The sequence below is a fragment of the Eptesicus fuscus genome, chromosome 22 (assembly GCF_027574615.1).
Source record: "Eptesicus fuscus isolate TK198812 chromosome 22, DD_ASM_mEF_20220401, whole genome shotgun sequence".
Taxonomy (NCBI): Eukaryota; Metazoa; Chordata; class Mammalia; order Chiroptera; family Vespertilionidae; genus Eptesicus; species Eptesicus fuscus.
The window spans coordinates 40303312-40326752 of record NC_072494.1 but is presented as its reverse complement, the minus strand read 5'-3'; the positions used below and the strand labels follow the sequence as shown (position 1 = coordinate 40326752).

The 23441-nt window shown below is 43.6% G+C and overlaps 1 protein-coding gene across 1 annotated transcript in view; it reads right to left on the bottom strand.

Annotated features, from left to right (window-relative positions):
- NME7 (NME/NM23 family member 7) overlaps positions 1 to 23441 on the bottom strand; it is a 107497-nt gene that overhangs the window by 60649 nt on the left and 23407 nt on the right. The window contains exons 4-8 of the mRNA XM_028127830.2: positions 22327 to 22437; positions 20025 to 20075; positions 18725 to 18932; positions 14329 to 14434; positions 212 to 276 (exon numbers count right to left, since the gene is read on the bottom strand). Of these exons, the coding sequence (XP_027983631.2) occupies positions 212 to 276; positions 14329 to 14434; positions 18725 to 18932; positions 20025 to 20075; positions 22327 to 22437 (541 nt within the window). The remainder of the gene's footprint in view (positions 1 to 211; positions 277 to 14328; positions 14435 to 18724; positions 18933 to 20024; positions 20076 to 22326; positions 22438 to 23441) is intronic.

Below are 23441 nucleotides of genomic sequence, written 5' to 3'. Positions count from 1 at the left end.
TGCACAACTTGACAATTAGTTTTCTCAGTGAAGGATTTGATGGGTAAAATAATTTCAAAAACATTTGTATTATAAGATTACCAAATTCAGTAACTCTATTTTTTTTTTTTTTTGTATTTTAATGCAGAGAAAACTCAGTGTAAAACATCTTAAAACTTATGTAGAAAAAAACAATTCCTCGATAGGTTGTGACTCATTGCAAACTACGTACCATCTGCATAGCTGAGACCTCAAAGCCTGCGTCTCGGATGGCCATTAGGATCTTCCCCAGCAGTCCTGGAAATACAGAACAAACGCTTGAAAAATGCAAAACTTCTCAGGCATTTCGGTTGCTTAGAAATACAAATTTTCTGCATCAAGTTACTTTCCTTTGCTTACACTCTCTATGAGGAAATCACATTTCCCAAGGGACACTAAGTCCCTGAGACAGCCTGCTATGGTCATTCCATCCACCGGGAAGTAAGGGCTCCGGGAACATCAGGGGTGACCCTGAAGACGAAACCACTTCTAAAATACCATTTTGCTCTAGGGCCCCTGAAGTCCAGTGATGTAGAGAACATGAAAATCAAACCACTAAGACTAATACTACAAGAAAATGAAATTCCCAAGTCCTAGGTACACAGAAAGTTCAGAGGAGAAACATCAGATTATAACTGAGGAGGAAGCAGAAGCTCCATGTGAGTCTGGGACAGTGAGCATATCCTCACAACAGTGAGATGTCAAAAAGAAAACCAGCTGAAAAGAGAAACGGAACCCAAACGGTTGAAGGCCCTGGGTGTCAGCAGGAGGAACTGGTATAATGGGGTCTGTGAATGCTGCAAGGCTGGGACTGATTTTCCGATTCCATTCACTTTCTATAAAAATATTCAAAGTTTCTTTATTTTTTCATGTCAACTAAAATTCTCTCTCACACACACATTCACACAACCCATTCTCACACTCACACACACCAACTCACACTCACATTCACACACACACACACACACACACACACACTCTCACACACATTCTTATACTCACACACATTCACTCACACTCATACACACCCACTAACACTCACACACACATTCTCATACACACACACACACACACACACACACACACACACCATATTCTGGGTCATCTGGGTGCTCACCCAGTCATCCCAAATCACCAATAAGGACCAGTGTCTGGATGTGCATCTTATTTAGGTTATTGTTATTGCAGCCAAGCAGTGCTATTTTCCTTGTAGGAGGGTGAGGGATAAAAAACAATAAAAAACAATGCCATCTAGTTCTCAAATGACATATTGGTATCACGTGAAGGCCAAATGACATCATAGCACACTGTACAAACAAAGGCTGTGCAGAAGTCTGAGCATGTAACAGGCTCATGTCAAACTCTGAACAGTCTGTACCGTATCTACATTGACCTTCATGATTTAGTTTTGGCAAACATCTATATATTTAAAAGCCAAGCCACTGAGATGACAGAATGATCAAAACAACCAGAACAACGAGTTGCTATGACTCACACTGCAGCGGCCAACCGGCCATGGCATCAGGGCCCTGATCAGCCCCCTCAATGTCCCGCAGCTCCTCCCCCACAGCCGGCTCCGCCCCCGATTGGCCTTCCCCACCCCAATCAGGGTGGGGTCAGTGGCCAACCTCCCGCAGCCCCTCCCCCTGGCCAGCCCAGCCCTGATCAGCCCCAGTTGGGGCAGGATGGCCAGACTCCACCTGTGCACGAATTCATGCACTGGGCCTCTAGTCACATTATAAATTTTATCCATTATATAGCTTTGTTTGTACCGAATTTATAAAATTGTTTTAAACAGTTATACATGAAAAAGTTCATATTTAGCTTTATATTTGGACATATTTGTGTTGCATTATAAGTAAAATAATTTATGTTAACACTGGGAATACATTTTTTCTTCAAAAGGAAACCCTGCCTGGTGTGGCTCAGTGTTGAGCATTGACCTATGAACCAGGAGGTGACTGTTCAATTCCCGATCAGGGCACATGCCCTGATTGCAGACTCAATCCCCAATAGGTGCATGCAGGTGGCAGCCAATGGACTATTCTCTCTCATCATGGATGTTTCTATCTCTCGCTCCCTGTCTCTTCCTCTCTGAAATCAATAAAAATAAATTCTACAAAAATTTTAATATGTAAAAATAAAAGGAAATCCCGCCAAAAGCAATGGAGACTCCCAGAAAGCCTGAGCTGGACAACACAGGACAAACGTGAAGTGTTCTAGGAAGGTTACTAAGGCAACAATGATGGGGCGGCTGATCTGAGGGAAGGAGTAAAGGACAGAGAAGAACAAAGGCTTCTGAAATGACCAGCATGCCAACTGGGTCTGGGTGGCAGCAGCAGAGAAGGAAGGAAGGAGTAGAAGACGTTGCCAAACAAATGTAACAGGACGAACCTCGACAGACTGGAGAGGAAGGGGGAAGGTTTTGAGTCGAAGTGACTGGCAGAATGTGGCACTTTAAAGAAAAACAAGAACACGAGTAATGTAAACAAAGGAAGGGAAAAGACACGAATTATTCTGAACATAGAAACCGAATTTTAGAGCAGGACACAGACGGGTACTTGAGGACAGAGCTTGGCCAGTGGCTGAAGAAGATCACTGAGTAGTGAAGGAATGAAGTCCCTGGGTTTGGGGTACAGGTGCCATCCAACAGACAGAGATATAATGAGGTGCAGAGAGGTTAGAGCTGAAATGATGAGAATAGATGACTACTGTTTGACAAAAGGAAGGGCAAAGGCAAAAAAGAGCTTTGAGTTTTAAAGTTTGGGAATTGAAGAATGAAAATGAATAAAGACACATAAAAGGAGACATGCTAGAGAACAAAGAAGATACTACTGTGACATGACAGTAGTATCACAGCATCAGATGGAGGGGGAGTTCTTAGAATAGAGGGACAGTTAAGACTTAACGGAGATTAAGGACCCTGGGAACTGAGATAACATATAATTTCAAACCTCTCCCAGTGAACTTTTTTTACCCTGGGAGACAAAATCCACTGGTCTCTTGTACTCTGAATGAAGCGTTCACTCGTGTATGATTTCCTAACCTCACACATTGATCATTTAGGAAATGTTAGCTCGCTGAGTTACGCAGTCTTCCAAATGCTGACTCATTTCATGGGGCCACACTGAAAAAATCACCACCAATTAACACCCCACCAATGTCATCAGCAGTCTTCAAGCATGGGGAGCTGTCAGGCTCAAAGTGGTGAGTACAGTTTTCCAAGATTCTAATGCTAGTGTTCACTGGGAACTTTATCATCACTTGGGTCTTTATCTTGGGCAACAAACTGCTGTCAGCTGCCATGTCTTTGGAATGACAGGATTACTTAATTTTGAAAAGAGTTACATTGCAAACCAGTGGATATTTCTGGTGTGGCTATCAGTCTTGCAGGTAAATGTGGGACTCCCTAAAAAGGCCCCTCATTGAGTTCACAACTCAAACAACGGTACAAGTGCTTTTCGTAAAGACAAGGTTGTATGTGAGTGTGGTGCACAAGTGCCCTGGGTGTACTGCCTTAGTTCACACGGAGTATGAGCAAGACCTGTACTTGAGGGTCAAAAATTACTCACTTCCATTGCTGCAACGAGGACATTCTTACGTAAGAGTGCCATCCCCTGCAGCACCTGATAGTTAATTAAGCATGCTCGAACTACGAGCTTGGTGAGCCTGTCTTGATTTGTGCGAAGGCCGTTTTCCCGGCCACTGCTCTTGCACCATCTGTGCAAATGTCAACACATTTAAAAAGGCAAATAAATCATAAGGTTCCGAACTTTCCCACTTTCCACAGCATGGTATTTTCATATGACTGCACTCACGTGTGGGATATAAAACTAAAAACAACAATGAACAAATAAGGCAAACAAACAAACTCAGACACAGACAACAGTATAGGGATCACCAGAGGGAAGAGGGGTGGGGGTGGGTTAAGGGTAAAGGGGGTCAAATATATGGTGATGGAAGGAGATTTGACTCTGATGTATCATAGAAGCATACACTTGAAACCTATATAATGTAATTAACCAATGCCCCCCCCCCAATAAATTTAATTTTTAAGAAGGCAAATATAAACTCTTGGTATCATTATGTAAACAGATTTGACTTCATGGATACTGCTGGTGTCTTAGCACAAATCAAGGTCTTGTTTATTTTGATAAAGAAAATGCTTTACATGACTATTTAAGAATCCTGATCTAAATATGAAGGTAGTATTAAGCCTTCTGCATTAACCAATACGAAAGGAAATCACAATCTATACCACATTAAACCAGCCCTGCAAAATGTACCATTGACAGAACAATTCCATTCACAGATAAACCAATGGAAAGTTCTAGTCCCGCAGCACTGCCTTCTGCCCAGAGCAGTCAGACACGCGGCAAGGACATTGCTTTTATTTCTGTGGTTACGTGTGGAGGCAGGACAGAGAGGACTTAAAAAACCCGTTCTGTGTTTAGCAGCCTGAAAAGACAAACTGTCAATAACCACGTCCTTTACTTTGGCCTAGATAGGAAATGTTCAGGTGACTGAAAAAATGAGCAATAACTACGCAAATGAAGTTAAAATGCAAAACTGCGTGCGTTGCAGCCAACAGGCTGGAAGGGCACACAAGGCGAGGCCTGCTTCCTGGGCGGGTGTGCGCCCAGCTAACTGGTTCCCCCGGTTTGCTTGTAACTCTGTGAATGTTACCTCTTCGCTGTTTTGAATGTCAATCACCTCTCCATCTCCACTTCCTGTGCCGCAGTTCATAGCCTCAGAGTCCTCACTGGGATGGTTCAAAAGCCTCCAACTGGCCATCCTGTATCCAACCATTAACAGTATCTTTCTGAAAACTCTTGTTTCTCCTGGGACTAGGAGCCCCTCCATCCTCTCTGACTAGAAAGGAAGTTGCCACCCGTCCTGGTGTGGCTCAGGGATTGAGTGCTGACCTATGACCCAAGAGGTCACTGGTTCAATTCCTGTTCAGGGCACATGCCCACATTGTGGGCTCAATCACAGTAGGGGACGTGCAGGAAGCACCCGATGGATGATGATTCTCTCTCATCGATGTTTCTCTCTATTCCTCTCCCTTCCTCTCTCTCTAAGAATCAATAAAAACATCCTATCTAATAAAAGAGTAATATGCAAATTGACCATCACTCCAACACACAAGATGGCTGCCCCCATGTGGTCAAAGATGGCTGCCCTCATGTGGACACAAGATGGCCGCCACAAGATGGCCAGCAGGGGAGGGCAGTTGGGAGGGGTCAGGCCAGCAGGGGAGGGCAGTTGTGAGCGATCAGGCCAGCAGGGGAGGGCAATTGGGAGGGACCAGGCCTGCAAGGGAGAGCAGTTGGGGGCAATCAAGCCTGCAGGGGAGGGCAGTTAGGGGTGACCAAGCCGGCAGAGGAGGGAAGTTGGGGGCGACTGGGCCTACAGGGAAGGGCAGTTGTGGGGGGACCCAGGCCTGCAGGGGAGAGCAGTTGACGGGGGATCAGGCCTGCAGGGGAGGGCAGTTAGGGGCAAACAGGCTGGCAGGGGAGCATTTAGGCATCAATCAGGCTGGCAGGGGAGTGATCAGGCTGGCAGGCAGAAGCGGTTAGGGGCAATCAGGAAGGTAGGCAGGCGAGCAGTTGGGAGCCAGCAGTCCTGGATTGTGAGAGGGATGTCCGACTGCTCGGGCCTAAATGGGCAGTCAGACATCCCTCGAGGGGTCCCAGATTGGAGAGGGTGCAGGCTGGGCTGAGGGACACCCCCCACGCACCATGCACAAATTTCGTGCACCGGGCCTCTAGTATTAAAATAAAAACAAAAACATGCCTCTGAGAGTGGTCATGTGGTGAGCATCCACCCAAACAGGGTCAGCCTTAGCACTCAGCTTCCGAGACCCGAGCAATTCCCTTAGGAATGGGCATATTGTTTGCACAAGCCAACCAGAGTCCTTCCCTGGGGTTTTATTTATTATTCATTCATTCATTCATTCATTCATTCATTCATTCATTTTAACTAGAACCAGGTTAGAAAGCACTCTTCCCACTGGGTTCATCAGTTCATTGCTGGCAGCCCTCACGCCCTTTCATGGTGCTGGGGAAAGGGCATCTAAGAGCTTGCCGCTGACAGGAAAGCCAGAGACCCGGGAGATTGCCCGAGGCAGTTTAGAGTCCTCCCTAAGCCCAGCTGGCCCCTCCCTCCCACCGGCAGTCTGGGTACAGGAGCCAGGACTGGGAATTCAGGTTGTGTTTCTGGAGTGCACTCTGTCCTCGCCCAGCCACTGACTGTGTGGAGGTGATACTGCAGCCTGGGAAAGGAAGGTTGCAGTAGGAAGGGTGGGAAAGGGCACACATTAAGAAAAGATGTGTGAGCGGATTAATAAACGGTCCCCTGCTTTTCTACGTATCGGCGCCTCTTTCTTCCTCTGGAAGGCCCGCGGCGCACAGCTCTCCCTTGTGTTGGTGGGTCACTTGCCATCTATCACACGTTTGTACCCTACTGCATCGGCGTTGTCATACGCTGGCCTGTGTCTGTGCAGAGCGGAAGTGGGTTACTCACCCCGGTTTTTCCTCCAGAGCTATTTTCATAGGAGTCAACTATAAATACATTGTCAGACTCTCAGCACTTAAAATCTGCCATGTATGTAACTCCAATCATCCTTTACAGTCTTAACACATGAGATCGTGCTGCCTTCGATTTTCATTCCTAAAACATTTCCTGGTAAAGTAGCATCACATGGCCTGGGTCTCTGGACTCGGCTCCACAGGGACCGGTCAGCTCCTGGCCTGGACGAAGGACAAGTCCGAAGGGCAGAGCCACGGCCAAGCAGAAGGAGCTCCTGTCCTCCTCTGCGGTTGTGCCTTTCTGCAGGGGCGGGTCACAGGACACAGAAACTAGTGCCTGGGGCTCCTCCGCGGCGGGTGGGGACTCACTGTCTTTGCTACAAACTCTCTGAGATCCGTTTTATACACATCTAGAGCAAGTGTGGCTCTGCTCAGCTGCCGTCACCACGTGCCCTAAAATGGCAGGGTCCTCTAGCAGACACGTGGATGCAAAGCAGGCGAGGGAATGGAGCTGTCACCCAAGTTCCGCTGGAAAGGTGCGGCGACTGCCCCTCCTGGAACCCTGGGCAACCTGGGACCCGGTGGGTGAACAGCTCTGGAACTCGAAGGCAGGCGTCAAGGCGCTTCCAGAACGTGACGCCCTGAATGGTGACCGCTAAGTCCTAACGTTCAAGAAAGCGAAAAAGGGAGGCAATGAAGTGTCCACCTGATTCTCAAATGAAACAACACTCTTTCCACTAAATACGGTCCCTTAAGTAATACACAGACAGGGTGTCCCACAAGTCTGAGTGCAGCTTTTAGTAACGTAGAAGACACATGCTACAAATATGAAATAAAATAGTATTTGAAAGTTTCATTATATACATTTTCTTTTTAAAATGTTTACCAAGACACAAACTTAAAATCAAGTATTTTTCAAAATCTAAAAAAATGGAATATAAACTAAATTAAATAATTACACTTGCAAGTAGTATTTTTAGTTTGTAACATTTGTACTCCTAACGTTACGAAAGCTAAAAACTGCATTCTGACCTTCCAGACGCCTACCTTAGAAGTCACACAGCGACCCAGGTATACCACGAAGGATCGCCAAGGGAGCCCAGGGCACGCACAGAAGGGTGTGGACTAACACATTGTTGCTAAGGAGCTAAGTTCTGGGATTGTTTGTTATAAAGCAACAGATAACTGAAACACTGCTGATTCGAGGTTTTAAAATATGTGTCGTGATAGAATCATTACAATTACTATAATTAATAGCTAACACTTCTTGAACACTTACTATGTAAACTGTTCTAAGTGCATCACATGTATTAACTTGTTTATGAAGTAGGTCCTGTCACCTTCATCTTGCGGATGAAGAAAATGAGGCCTGAGAGAGGCTAAGAAATTTTTCCGAGCAAGTGTCGAGGCATGAAAGGATAATCGTATCTGAACATCACATCCTACAATAATCCCTGCCAGGTACCCAGGACTTTCACGGGCTCGTGGCCATCCCTTTATTGTGTTCCTTATAATTCAGACAGACGAGCATAGGTCTTGTGCTTGTCACACACATCACTAAGCTCTGAAGGGAGCCCGCAGTTCCTGAGACTCACATCACGGTTGCTAGGTGCTAGTGCCCGGCTGCCTAGCAACAACTGCTTCTTTATTCTAGTCGGGTGGGGAGAGCAAGCCTGATGCCTGAAGATAAAGGACAGGGCAACCTCTCATTGCTTTGTCATGGACAGAGCCCCACTAATCAGAAAAGTGCAGAGTGGGGCCTAGTCAGTGCTCCTTCACACAGTGACACTGTATTCAAACAGTCAGTCTGTCTACTCATCCTCCGAGTGTCTCTAGGGAGGCATCAGACAAGACCAAGTTTATACACGCAGGACTTCATGACTGAGAGCTTGAGACACTGTAACATAACATCAGAACTGCACACTTAGAACATGTGTGTTTATGCTATATAATTTATACAACAATAAGGTTAGGTAAAAACGTTTGAAATTAGAACAGACATTCTCACATTAATAACTTGGAAGATGGGAGGGGATTCCAGTGGCTGTTTTAAACATTCTAAAATCTTCGTCTTAGAAAAAAAATCTGGAGAGAGTGAGCAAGTCCACATTTTATTAAAAAACTAGAGGCCCGGTGCACGAAATTCGTGCACGGAGGGGGGGTTGTCCCTCAGCCCAGCCTGTACCCTCTCCAATCTGGAATCCCTCTCACAATCCAGGACTGCTGGCTCCCAACTGCTTGCCTGCCTGCCTTCCTGATTGCCCCTAACCGCTTCTGCCTGCCAGCCTGATCACCCCCTAACCACTCTGCTGCCAGCCTGTTTGCCCCCAACTTCCCTCCTCTGCCAGCCTGGTCACCCCTAACTGCCCTCTCCTGCAGGGTTGATCACCTCCAACTGCCCTCCTTTGCAGGCCAGGTGCCTCCCAACTGCCCTCTCCTGCTGGCCATCTTGTGGTGGCCATCTTGTGTCCACATGGGGGCAGCTATATTGTGTGTTGCAATGATGATCAATCTGCATATTACTCTTTTATTAGATAGGATAGAGGCCTGGTACAGGGGTGGGGGCCAGCTGGTTTGCCCTGAAGGGCGTCCCAGATCAGGTGGGGGTTCCCTTGGGGTGTGGGGCAGCCTGAGCGAGGTGCCTGTGGTGGTTTGCAGGTGGGCCACACCCCCTGGCAATGCAAGCGGAGGCCCTGGTATCTGGAATTTATTTTCCTTCTACAATTGAAACTTTGTAGCCTGGAGTGGAGCCAAGCCTGGGGCTCCCTCCGAGGCCGGTAGCCATTTTTGTTGGGGTTATAATTGAAACTTTGTAGCCTTAAGCGGAGGCCTGAGCCCGCCCAGGATGTGTGGAAAGCTTTGCTTCCCCTGTTGCCGGCGGCAACCCTGGCCTGCTCTCTCAAGCTCCATTCTGCCGCCATTTGTTTGAATTTGTTTACCTTCTATAATTGAAACTTTGTAGCTTGAGTGGAGGCTTAGGCCTGGCAAGGGCAGGCGGAAAGCTTGGCTTCCTCTATTACCTAGGAAACCTTGCTCTCTGTGGCTGTAGCCATCTTGGTTTGGGTTAATTTGCATGCTCGCTGTGATCGGATGGTGGGCGTGGCTTGTGGGCGTGGCTTGTGGGTGTGTCTGAGGTATGGTCAATTTGCATAATTGTCTATTATTAGATAGGATTCAGAGTTAGGTACACATGCTAAAATTTTGGCAGGGTCAATTAAAAATGCACGGTATGCAAAGGCCAAAAAATTTTTTCTGTGAAGGGTTAGGTAGTTCATATTTTAGTTTTGCAAGCCACTCTGACTCTGTTCCATCTTATAAAGCCCCTTCCTGTTTACTGTTTCAAATAGAACATAAAACAACCACAAAACTCCGCAACTGTGACATGCTAAGCAAAACTGGGCCCACTCCCAGAGTTTTTATTGAAACTGAGTTAGATTTACGATGTTTACATCCAATCTCTTTACACCAAAAAGTTCACACCTCTGCCACAGTATTCCAGAGGCTAAATTATTTGAGGAAAATCTACTATAGAAAAGGCGGGAATGAATCATATTAATCATCCCAATCTCAGGAAGTTCCACAGGGTGGATGTGTTTCTCGAGCTCTTGGCCTATTGAGCATCAAAATTACCATTCAGGGAGGAAACTGAACCTCTGAAAGAGGCTCTGGGTAAGAACAGCTGATTGATAAAAGTAAGGAACTTGATAAACATAACCTTGCTGAGAACAGTCCTCCTGCTCAATTAGCAGATCAGAGATAATTCTGGTTTTACATTTACAAAGCGGCCAATATTCTACTAAATAATGTGCTTCTTAATAAGTGAATTGCAGACAGACAATATGTCTTTTTAAAAATAAAATCTAAAATTACTTTCCAACAGCCTCCATGAAAACAGAATGTTTACAGCCAAAACATAACATTAAGATACAGGACACAATTATTTTTTATGAGAATTTTCTACACAATTTCACAGAGTAAGAGAACACCTGGGTTTAAAGACTAAAGGAAACTGAATTTCAGAAAGGACCATGTTATGAACAACGCAGCCAAACTGTTCTATGCATAAATCTGCTAAAGAAAAGATTTCCGACAGAATTCGGGCTCTGATACTTCAGAAGGCTAACTTGGGGGCATGGCAATTGCAGAGACCGCTCTCCGGATTCGCCACCTCCTCGTGCCCAGTGCCAGCCTCCCGGGCCGCCAGGGCAGGTAATGGAGGACGCTGCTAGTCCACCAGACAGAAGCAATGACCGCTTCAAGGACTTCCCGTAACCAGACTTTAACTGAGGACAGCGCTTAGCTCCTTCAACAATGAGATGGATCTTCTTTCTTTCTGTGGGTGACAGATGTGGATGGTGGGTTTTGTTAGCATTGTAAGCCACTGCATTGTTACTAAGGAGTTACGGTAGGAGTCCTGGCAGCGGTAGAGGAGTACTCATCACAGTAAGTATGTCCAACACTGACGCAGCACTCAGCTCAGCACTGGGCACTGGGCCTGGGACAGTCCTCATGGTTAATTAATGTTAGTTATTAGCCATTACATTTAATGCATAGTTACCTTGTGAAGAAGGGATACTGCTAATCTCACTTCACTGATGAGGAAATAAGGCGGAAAGAGATTAACCTAAGTCGGTTACCCAACAGCCCACGGAGAGTAAGTAGTGGAGCCAGGATTCAAGCCTGTTGTAGCCTGATTTCAGGGTAAAATTAACTTATTTTATCAATGGAATTGAACTAACTACATATAAGTAATACTGAGGACATCAAAACAAATGCATTGCATCATCTCAAAGTTAAAAAAGAAATAAAGAACACAAAAATATTTGCCTTATTTTTCTTCCCTTTTAAAATCTGAGTCCCCCAAAAGACAAAATATATTTCAATCGACATATATAACAAGCCCACGCATGCCACCATCTGTCCCACAAACTACGCTCTGTATTTTTTCCTAGCTCTCTCAGAAGGGAGACGCTAACCACTGAATCCATACAGATTAACCACAGGACTAAGAACTAAGGCACCTACATCCATATGACTTTATTATTTGTGCTAAGAAATTCCTAGCCACCAAGATAAGGCTGTAAATCAGTAAATGACTTCATTGTTCGTGTCAGGAACTTCCCCAAAGTCCATTTACACCAACGATAGACTACTCAAATGATCCCCTTTTCACAATATCCCCTCAACTTGGCTAACAACTCGCTGATCTAACAACTGTGTACTCAGGAGACTTGGTTAAGATCCTGCCGCACTGTTTCCGCGAATCCTACACTCGATCTCACGAACTCTGCCCAGTTCCCATGAGATCTCTGCACTGACAGGCCACCTTCAGTCTCTCAAGGTGGACCTGACACTCCACCAAGTCCGCCCAGGACCTTCCCTGTGAAGTCTCCTGGGGCTCCCCAAGGTGTGCTCTCTCCACTGGAACAGCAGTCAACTGCGCTTTGCTTGGTCGGCAGCTACCCTGGCCTTTGGGGGAGCTGGTGGTCAGCCTCAGGGAACAACCCTACTTCTTTTCAGCTGCTCGCTTATCAACAACTTTTTCTTTAGCGTCTTTTTCTCCCAGATCCACACTAGACCACGGGTGAAATTAAATATGCCAGGAAATGGGATCATTATAGAAAAAGATAAACATAAACCAGCCATTGACAGGGGGCCAAGTGAATCTAATAGTAAATTCAATATGAAACTTTAAACTGTATTTTATTGTAGCCACAGTTTATTAACTCTAAGCTAAATTGGGTTAATTACACATTTCAAAATAGTCTTAAAGCATCCCTATAATTGAGGTTTAGAAATAAAAGAGGGGAAAACACCTTGAAATGCCAAAGTTTCAAGTGTTTTGTCACTTGATTAAATTTTACAAAATTTCCTTTCACTTTAACTCATTTACCTCAAATGCTATGTATCAAATATGAATACATGAAATATAGTTAATCTTTAAAAAACAGCTCTGACTAAAAAGGATTTAAACCTGTATAAATATAAAATTAGTCATGTGACATCATTTCAATTATGTAATCATTTTAAAAAGATTTGTTATATTTATCTATGCAATTATTAAGAGCTATAACTAGTATTCTATTTTATTTTTCTTTCCACGCATCACATTTTTCCTTAGAAAAAATAAGTCAGATAAAGATCAAATTGAATGTATTAAAGTGACAAATATAAGCTTTTTATAAAGTTGAGGCCCTTAAATAAGAATTTGCCTCATCACATTAAAATGTGTCTGTATATTGGTTGATTGATTGATTGATTGATTGTGTGTGTATTTGTGTGTGTGTGCTTGTGTGTGTGTGTGTGTGTGTGTGTGTGTGTGTGTGTGTCCATGCCCAGGGAAGAAAAGTGAGGGTAACATAAAATTCCCATTTTCTTCATACACTGTCAACCCAGCCATTGCAAATGCTACTGCTACACCACGTGATGCTCTGCCGGGACTGCTGCCGAACAGTGGGTATAGAGGAAGAACCAGAGGTGACAGGAGACCAGTGTCTGCATCCTGGCTTCCCTGCTAACCTGGGAAATGACTTATTCTCATAGAGCCTCATGTACCTGGGAAAGACTGACAAACCCACCTATTTGACATGATTGCTGAGATTAAAAGAGATAGTGTTCAGTCTGCTACCTGGCACATAGTGGTAAGTTCTCCATGAATGTTTATTACCCATCATGCATGTTGCTCCCCTCTAATTATGGTCCTAAGGATCTATAAGATATTAAAATACTTCCTAGATAATCAAAGAAGTATTAATTATGCAACAAGATCTTTAAGGCTCATATCCTTTCAACCAATACTTCTACTACTAGGAAACTAGCCAGAAGAAAAGCCTGGAGATAGTGTCAAGTACTTACATACAAATATATTCTTCAAAGCTTTCTTCTTAACATCAAAAAACCGGAAATAATCTAAGTATCCAACTCTTATACCACATCTATAAGGTTGCATAGTGTACAACTATTAAAATATTAATTAAGAATTAAGTGTAGCCAAAACTGCTCCCAAAATTAAATTGAAACCACAGCCTATAGATCTATATCTTGAACACGTTAATTACATTCACATGTGTCAGTTACACACATATACATACATATGCAGAATAAAAAGATTTGGAGGAAATATCAAAATGTGAACAATGACTATCTCAGTATAATTAAAAACAGGTAACTTTTATTGTTTACTTAAACTTTTTCATATTTTCTACTGTGTACCTGAATTACTTTAATACTAAGAAAAAAATTAATCCATTCAATTATGTTTATTATTTAGAAGCAGAGGCTTGGTGCATGAATTCGCCCATCAGTGGGGTCCCTCAGCCGACATCCCCCGAGGGGTCCTGGATTGCAAGAGAGCACAAGTCAGGTTGAGGGACCCCACCGGTGCACTATCGGGGCCGGGGAGGAATGTGGGAGGTTGGCCAGCCGGGGAGGGACTGCGGGAGAGCTCCAGGGCATGTCTGGCCCATCTCACTCAGTCCCGATCAGCCAGATCCCAGCAGCAAGCTAACCTAACTGTTGGAGCATCTGCCCCCTGGTGGTCAGTGCACGTCATAGGGAGCAGTTGAGCGGCCTTAGCATATCATTAGCATATTACACTTTGATTGGTTGAACGGGCGACCAGATGACTAGACACTTAACATATTAGGCTTTTATTATATAGGATATTCTAGTTTTTTAAGGATTATTTTTAAATTACATCCCATCTCATTTCCGAAAGAATTTGCTCATTTTTTCTATGAACAAAATGAATTGGACATATTGTATTCGACATAGCACTTACCTTCGCTGATGGCATGGGGCTTAATAATGCAACAGGTACAATTGGTAAATTTAGCACTGTTTGCTGGTCCACAGACCCCACTTGAAGGAAAAAATAACTCCATTTCCTAGAAATAGAGAGAAATGACTGACATGTGTAAAATGGAGGTCAAGAATCAGAACTATTGTTAGTTCAAACTAAATACTCACTATAGTCCTGTGATAAAACTAAATTAAATGAACCATATTTTGTAGCTAGATCCAGGCAGTGTTTTCTTAAAGTGTGAGAGAGGAAGGAAGAGAGGGAGAGAGACAGAAACATCAATGATGAAAGAGAATCATGGATCAGCTGCCTCCTGAATGCCTCCTACTAGGGACCAAGCCTGCATCCCAGGCATGTGCCCCAAGAGGGAATTGAACCATGACCCTCCTGGTTCATGGGTCGACCAACCGCTGAGCACACCAGCCAGGCCACACTGTGTTGTTTTACATGTGGTTCACTGAAACAACAACCCAGCCATGTGAACTAGTCAAAGATGGTCACACTCATCAGTCCCATCAATTATTTAAACACACTTCCCTATCTCTAAGCTTCTACCACTATTAATCCAAACGAACATTTGCAAGAGCACACTTTTACTACCGTATTTTCCGGCGTATAAGACGACTGGGCGTATAAGATTTTCCTGGGTTAAAAAGTCGTCTTATATGCCGGAAAATATGGTAGTCCAATATATCTAATCCATTATATCTAATCCCATCCATATAGTCCAATATACCGTATTTTCCGGCATATAAAACGACGTTTTAACCCAGGAAAATCTTATATGCCCAGTCGTCCTATATGCTGGGAAATACGGTAATTCAGAGACTTCACAGAAAGTAAAGTTACACAAAAAATTTTTCATATTACTTTGTGATTTGAGCTGCTTAAATATTTTCCATAAAGCTCCTCTCCTTTTAGCCTTTACTTTTCCCTAAACTGACCAGAAAGGAAGGACAAAGATATTTTGTCCCCTAAATAATTTTCTCCCCTAAATAAAATTAGACTCAATTTGATAAGCTTTAAGTATATTGCTTTTATACTATATTTTATTTAACAAATTGTAAAGCATATAGTTACACTTTTTCATAAATTTCACCTTGATCAGATCCTATGGTAACCTCACAAAAGCATTTGGCTAATCTACATTCATATCTTTAATTATAAAAATAAATGGTTGCCAGTTAAAAGTTTCTCCCAAACTTGCACATAGTAATTTATATAAATACTAGAGGCCCAATGCACAAAATTCGTGCACAGGTAGGGTCCCTAGGCCTGGCTGACGATCAGGGCCGATCTGTGGGGCAACTGGCGGGGTGACAGGGGCCCCTGCTAGCACCCACCTTGACTGGCACCGCCCACTCAGTGGCCCCGCCCCCCGCTGCTGTCGTTGGGCCATCGGGGCTGGCATCACCTCCACTGCTGCCCACTGCCAACACCACGTCAGCAACACCCGCCATGTTCTACGTCACCCCCTGGTGGTCAGCACACATCTAACTCCTGGTCAGTCAAACTCCCACCCATGAGGACAATTTGCATATTAGCCTTTTATTATATAGGACGAGAGGCCCAGTGCACAAATTCATGCACCAGTGGGGTCCCTCAGTCTAGACAGCGATCAGGGCCAATCAGGGCCAGACCAGCTCGGGGGAGGGACTGCAGGAGGTTGGCCAGTCAGGGGGAGGGGCCAGGGGGAGGGGCCGGGGAAGGGGCCGTGGGAAGTTGGCTGCGGAAGTGCACTGACCACCATGGGGCAGCTCCTGCATTGAGCGTCTGCCCCCTGGTGGTCAGTGTGTGTCATAGCGACTGGTTGACCTGTCATTCCTGTCATTCTGGTCGTTGGGTCATAATGGTCGTTTAGGCTTTTATATAGAGAGATTATTTTTGTAACTGCTCCAGATTAAAACATTGAAAAATACCAAACTTTCTCTCTACATACTCTCCTAATATCAAATAAAAACCCTTCCATCAGAAAATAATCCAAAACACTAAGAAATGCAATATGAAGTGGCATGAACAATGCACCCTTATTTACAAATATGAGAAAAACCTCAAACCTAACCTTCAAAAGGGAACATTTAAGTAAATCATGTTATTTCCATGCAAGAGAATAGTCTGCAGCCATTAAAATGTACTCTTTTGACAGTAATCTAGTGACATGGAAAAATGTTATGGTATAATATTAAGTGAAAAAAGTAATTAAGTTAAAACCATGTAAAATGGTGTTTACTTTGCAGGTTACATAAATAATCAAGGAAACGAGCTGGGAGAATCCTATATAATAAAAGCTTAATATGCTAAGTGTCTATTTGTCTGGTTGTCCGTTCAACCAATCAAAGCATAATATGCTAATGACATGCTAAGGCCGTTCAACTGCTCGCTATGACGTGCACTGACCATCAGGGGGCAGAAGCTCTGACTGGTAGGTTAGCTTGCTGCTGGGGTCCGGCCAATCAGGACTGAGCGAGACAGGCCAGACATGCCCTGGAGCCCTCCCGCAGTCCCTCCCCGGCTAGCCAACCTCCTACGACTCTCCCTGGCCCCAATCATGCACCGGTGGGGTCCCTTGGCCTGGCCTGCGCCCTATCACAATCTTAGACCCCTCGGGGGATGTCAGAGAGCCAGTTTCGGCCCGATCCTGCAGGCCAGGTCAAGGGACCCCACTGGTGCACGAATTCGTGCACTGGGCTTCTAGTATGCCATAAATAGGTAAATTGTAAATGCTGCTGACAGAATTACTGATGACACAATTTCTTTTCTCTAGTTCCTATGACTTGCACATTCTAAAAGACGGTGAGTAGGCTACTACTTCAGCACACGCAGTGGAGGGAGTGGTCACGCATGTGGCCCAGGTACGTAAACTCACTGAGTCTGCTTCTGCACCAGTAAATTGGGATAACAAGCAACTGCATAGGATGTCTGAGATTTAAATGAGGCACTCCACTGCTTAGAGCTGTGCCTGTGATACACACAGTGAGCCTTGATAAACATTAGGTTTTTTATCATTTTTAATTCCAAAACTTTTAAAACAGCTGTGATCTAGATCCTTGATGTCTGAAGATAAATTAGACATCTTCAAGAATTCCCAGTCTAGCAGGAGGCTAAATACAGAATCAGAGGGATGCAGTGGGCATGGAGCAAGCATCAAGGAAGGGTGCCGTGCACAGAACCAGGGAAGTGGTAACAGGTAAGCAGAGCTGTTACTGTTTTCCTTAAGTTTTGTTGAGACAGAATTAACATACATTAAGGCCAACAGTCTTGTACTACCGGGGTCAACAGGACCACATGACCACTTCTGTGACCTCATCTGCCCCTTCTCCCTCCCCCCATCCAACCACACTGCCCTCTGGGCTGTAGGCTGAATAAGTCAGGCAGAAGCAGGCCATTCTAGGAGCAGCAAGGTGGTCATACACCTGGGACACAGGAAGGGAGAGACTGGTGAGAGGCTAAGTGTAGAGAGAGGCAGGGGCCAGGTTCGGGGGAGCTTTGGACGCTATGCCACAAGAGACAAAAGTTCATGGAAGGGTTTGCAATTGTTTGTTAATACAATTTGTTTTAAGAAGGCCACCCTGGGCACAGTTAATTTTATTTGGGCAGGATAAAATTTCTATAAACTGAGTAACAGGAGAAAAGAAAAGAATCAGGACGCTTCTGCAGTATCCCAGAAAATATAACGGTGATTGGACCACAGTGATCAGATTCAAGGTCTCATTTGAAAGGCTAGCTGAAGGGATTTACTAATAGACTTGTAAGAAAAGCCAATTATTATAAAACTGTCTAATATTATTTAACTGCAAACATGACCAGACTAAAAGCCACCTTAAATGAACTGAGAAATGTCTCTTGATGCCAAGTATAAACTTGCACTCCGTTAACTCAATGTCAGTGTAAACCCAGCGTAATACCTTATTTGTGTGAATTTAAAATAAGGAATGATGTAGGAAAACTTTTTCATAAACACTAGGTAGATATAGGAAAGAAAAGGATGTTAAACTTGGAATTAGAGTTCTAGGAGCCAAGGAGAGAACATAGCCAATGATGCCTTCTTTTTGAATATTCACTGTCTGTAAACTGGTATTCTTCCATAAACTCAATAATTCAAACATTAATGAGCCTTAGTAAGTTCAGTCTTTGGAACAAGAAGTGGGACAAATATTTTAAATGGAGAAAACTTACCTTGGCTGTAACCAGATTACCAGCTCCCGGGGGAGATGTATCATTGAAACACTGCTTAATCCCAGGCAAAGGTCAAGGTTTTCTCTACTATGAGATCAGCTGTATCGATCCACCCTCCATCAGCAGTGACGGAAATGCTAAACGTTGACATCAAACATTTCCCCAAAAAAACTGAGTGACCATATTTGAAACGCCCTACCCGCGCCGCACAGGCGAAGGAGTCGGGGCCGTGAGCTGCGTTTCTGATGCAATCGGCTCCGAAGAGGGCTCGGATGCTTCCGGGCGCATCCGCACGCGCCACCACAGAGTTGGCAGGTCCGAGCAGTCTCTTCCATTCACTGATACCATCATCTCTTAAAATCTCCATGGCAATGACAGGACCGCTTGTAATGAACTGGATCAGCTCACTAGGAAACAGGTGAAAGATGGATGTGCTTCATTGTTCTGGCAGACTAGGCATCTCTCTTCACAACAAGGATACATTAGAATATGAGTATTTCAACACATACATGGATATTACAATCTCAGAACTACTGGGTATAGTGGATTTTACGTGTACAAGATGCATTTTTCATAAATCAAGTGTATTGCAGTGGCTTGAATTGCTAGTGCTATCAAAGCAATTACTATGAGCAGAAAAAACACTGTTTCATTGGACTGAGACTATTTCGCTGCCTTAAAATGCATCCTGTTGATCCATGCTTCAATCAATAAGCATTAAGTTTGTCTAGTTATAAAAAAAAATCAATAGGCCTTCAAGAAATACCCTTTTGTTAGCATAAAAGCTGCAGTGACTTATTCTTATCATAAATTTCAAAGCCTACACATACACCGAGTCAGACAGTGCCCCAAGATATAAGAAACAAAACCTAATTTTTTACTTTATTTGTGTACAAGGCAACAATGAAAAGTTTAACTGTGAGCTAAGAGACACCGTTCCTCCTCCTGTGCCTAGTGGAGACAGTCTGCTTTTAAAGAAAGCCCATGCTTCTCTCTCACCTAAGCGAAGAGAGGTGGGCCCTTCCTGGAGAGGAGCAGGGCACCGCAGCCCTCTGTGCCTTTAAATCTTGACTGCTGCACACACTTCCTGCCCTGGGGAACCATGTCCCATGAGCCAACCCTCTTCAGTACTGACTTTTTAAATCATTTCATGTTGCCTGGCTGATGTGGCTCCGAGATTGCGCATTAACCTATGAACCAGGAGGCCATGGTTTGATTCCTGGGCAGGGCACATGCTCAGGTTGCAGGCTCAATCCCCAATAGGGTGCGAGGAGGAGGCAGGCGATCAATGATTCTCTCGCAGCACTGATGTTTCTATCTCTCCTTTCCTCTATGAAATCAATAAAAATATATTTAAAAATAATAAAATACTTCTTTGCAGTTGCAAGATGTTGCTGGGGTCCTTTTGATAGATTATTCTCATATAACAAAACTTTTAATTGTAAAACTATGACTCGTTTTCCAGGATATTCTCCATTAGCCTCCAATTCAGTACCTACTTAAAAAAGGGCTTTGACTGATGGTCCATATGAAAATCTGCTGCTTCTTTCCTATAAAATAATAAAAATGACCACATTTAGCAATTACATAAGGAAATTATTTTAGCTTACATTAATAAAATAAAAATAAAACCCTCTATTCATTTTATCTGAATGTGAATTATTTTTTAACCAAATATTCTGCTCAAATACCCTACTTTCCATTTTTTGCATATGCCATATTACCAACTTCAAAAAAAATTCTAGAGATTAAGGGGAAGAATTCACAAAACTGAAATGGATATATATATTGCAGTCTACAATGAGGTAACACTGCATGCCAGAAAAACTCATTAATGTGGCATTTCAGAAGAGTCAGCAGCAAGATGACAAAACAACCAATTCTATCTTTCAACACAACTAACTGCCAAAAGAGAAAAAACACACAATCATAATCTTTAATATCAACGAAAAGAAGAAAACTCTTACTAAACTACTAAAACGGTTTCATTATTTTTTCCTACATGTCCCTGGCCCCGCAGTTATCTCCATTCAAAATCTAAAACTGAAACCGCGATGAGGGTTCATGAATTTTCCCCATCCTTCTTATCTCCTTCTTCCTTAAAACGTGTCGATGGAAGAGATACTAACAAGTGTATCACCACTGGAGAAGAGCTGCTTGGTTTTATTCAGAAACGCCCCGGTCTCTCACAGGATCTAACCACTGATTCTTCCATGAAGTATTTACTGACTGGAAGCCTTGATCCAAGAACTAGAAAGACCAAGTAGAATGAAACTCGGCTGCTGCCTTTGAGACACTATGCTAACGGAGGGACTGACGCTGGAGCCAGTGAGTTTAGAAGAGATGGAAGTATCGGCAGACCTCCCATGGTCTCTGGTGGGCCTAGCGTGTCTCACTGGATAAGCTAGGAATGTGAGGCCCTGACCGCTCTTTATCCCGCCGCTTCTCAGAGTCCTGTTCATGGTGATTATCTCTGAGGGATGAGGTCATGTCTCTTCAGTACAAAGAGCAGGCTTGTTTACTGCTTCTGATGAAACAGTGGCAACCCAAGTTCAACGCTCCGCACTGTGATGCAATCAATTGTGCATACAACACCCAGCAGGGCCCATATTCCATTATTTCCATGGCCATGGAGGAGGCAAGAGGAACCAACACAAACATGACGTCCGTGCTGCTTGCTGTGCCACAACAGGGTCCTCTGTCTCTGACCCAGAAGTCTCCTGCCTTCTGCAGCAGCCATGGAAGAGCACCAGGCTACCTCATTAGCTCTTGAGCTGGGTAAAGCCAAGACTCGAGAGTCGTGTTAATAGAGATGCATGAGATGGTATGAACAATGAGAAGAAGGTTTCTTGGGCATCTCTAGCATGGGAAGTTTGATGCCAAAGCATCAGGCACTGGGAGTGTGGCGACATAAAAAATGTTCCATCTCACTGAAACTACTGAAATTATCTCCATAATCCAGTCCCATTGCCTGCTAGAAGAGCAAGCATTCTCAATACCTACAGAAATGGGACAAATCTGACTACTTAGAAAGGGTCATGACCTTGGTTTCCAGGAAATAATGATATCACTAGTACTAATGCTACTACTACTAATGGCAAACACAGAGGTACACCTACGATGGGCCAGGGTTTCTCAAAGCACCTGACATACAGTAAACGCATATCGGCCCTATGAGAACTTTCTGGCACAGGTGCTATGATGACCTACATTTCACAAATGAAGAGACTGAAGCACAGAAATCAACTGTTCACAGTTACACACCTAGTTAGCGGCACCGTTACAAGCAAACTAGCTCTAGACTCTGTGCTCTGAGATATAAGCCCCCTGCCTTCCTGGTAAACTTAGAAAACACCTGCTCAGATAGAATGGAATAGTAAACAGGTATATTTCCCAATTACATATATGTTGGTTGGGTGGAGCTAAATACAAACATTTCCAATGTATCACTTTTGAAAATCTCAACAGTAACACTCCCATGTCAATGGGAATAATGCAACATTCATTTCTCCTTCTTTCATTTCTATACAGTGTTCCACTGATGTATTAGATCACAGTGAGCACACAGTGAGTTACAACTGCAGGTGGGGCTGTGGAAGACAACACAGGGAATGAGGCAGTAGGATCTGACAGCTACTGCTTGCCAGCTGCCTTGCGTTTCTCATTCTAATTAGATAACATTCTATTTATCGTTCAGTGTGAGGTTTTAAAAATTTAAACAATGAGATGAATGATAAAAGGTGATTAAAAAAAAAAAAAGGGAACCGGACATTATGTAACTGAAAATTATCAACAAATTACCTTGAAAGCATCATCATTCTGAGTTTGGTGATAGTAAACCCAGCTTTGTTTATTATTTCAATTATTTCTCCAGCTTTTGAAACGGCATCTGGCTTAATCAGGGCTAACGTTCTGCAAAGAAAGAAAGAAGTTTGAAAGCAGCTCAGCAGATTCTACTTTTAATTCCCAGGCAGTGGTTGTCTCCCTGCTCAAACATCACAATAAATTATAAGAGAAGTGCACTGAAGGTCTCTTAAAAACTTCTGCAAACTAAGTTAACTATTTTTTTCCCCCAGAAAATCAAAACAAGGTACCCAATGTAACAATAATAATAGCTTAGGGAAAAATACATTAAAATTGTCATTTTAATGTGCTGAAGTTGGAAAACGCTTTTTTAAAAGTTCTAGTTCTTAGAATACATTTTATGAAAGAAAAAATTTTCTAAAACGTTGTATTAAGCCGAAACCGGTTTGGCTCAGTGGATAGAGCGTTGGTCTGCGGACTGGAGGGTCCCAGGTTCAATTCCGGTCAGGGGCATGTACATTGGTTGCGGGCACATCCCCCGGTGGGGGGTGTGCAGGAGGCAGCTGGTCTATGTCTCTTTCTCATCGATGTTTCTAATTCTCTATCCCTCTCCCTTCCTCTCTGTGAAAAATCAATAAAATATATTTTTAAAAAAATAAAAATAAAACGTTGTATTAAATATATTATCAGCTTGATTTCTGGTCTCACTGTCTTTAACTTGTATGCTATACATTGATGGGAAATAATTATAAATTCTTCTATTAACAATTACATATTATTCGCATTCATATTCATAGCATGAGTGATGCACAAAGAACCAAACACCTTCACACTTGGTGATGAACATGGTCAGCAAACGCCACCCTAACTTTTTTTTAAAATATATTTTTATTGATTTCAGAGAGGAAGGGAAAGGAATAGAGAGAGAGAAACATCAACGATGAAAGAGAATCATTGATCGGCTGCCTCCTGCACGCCCACACTGGGGATTGAGCCTGCGACCCAGGCATGTGCCCTGACCGGGAATTGAACCTGTGACCTCCTGGTTCATAGGTCAGCCTTCAACCACTGAGCAACGCCGGCAAGGCCCACCCTAACTTTTTAAATCTGTC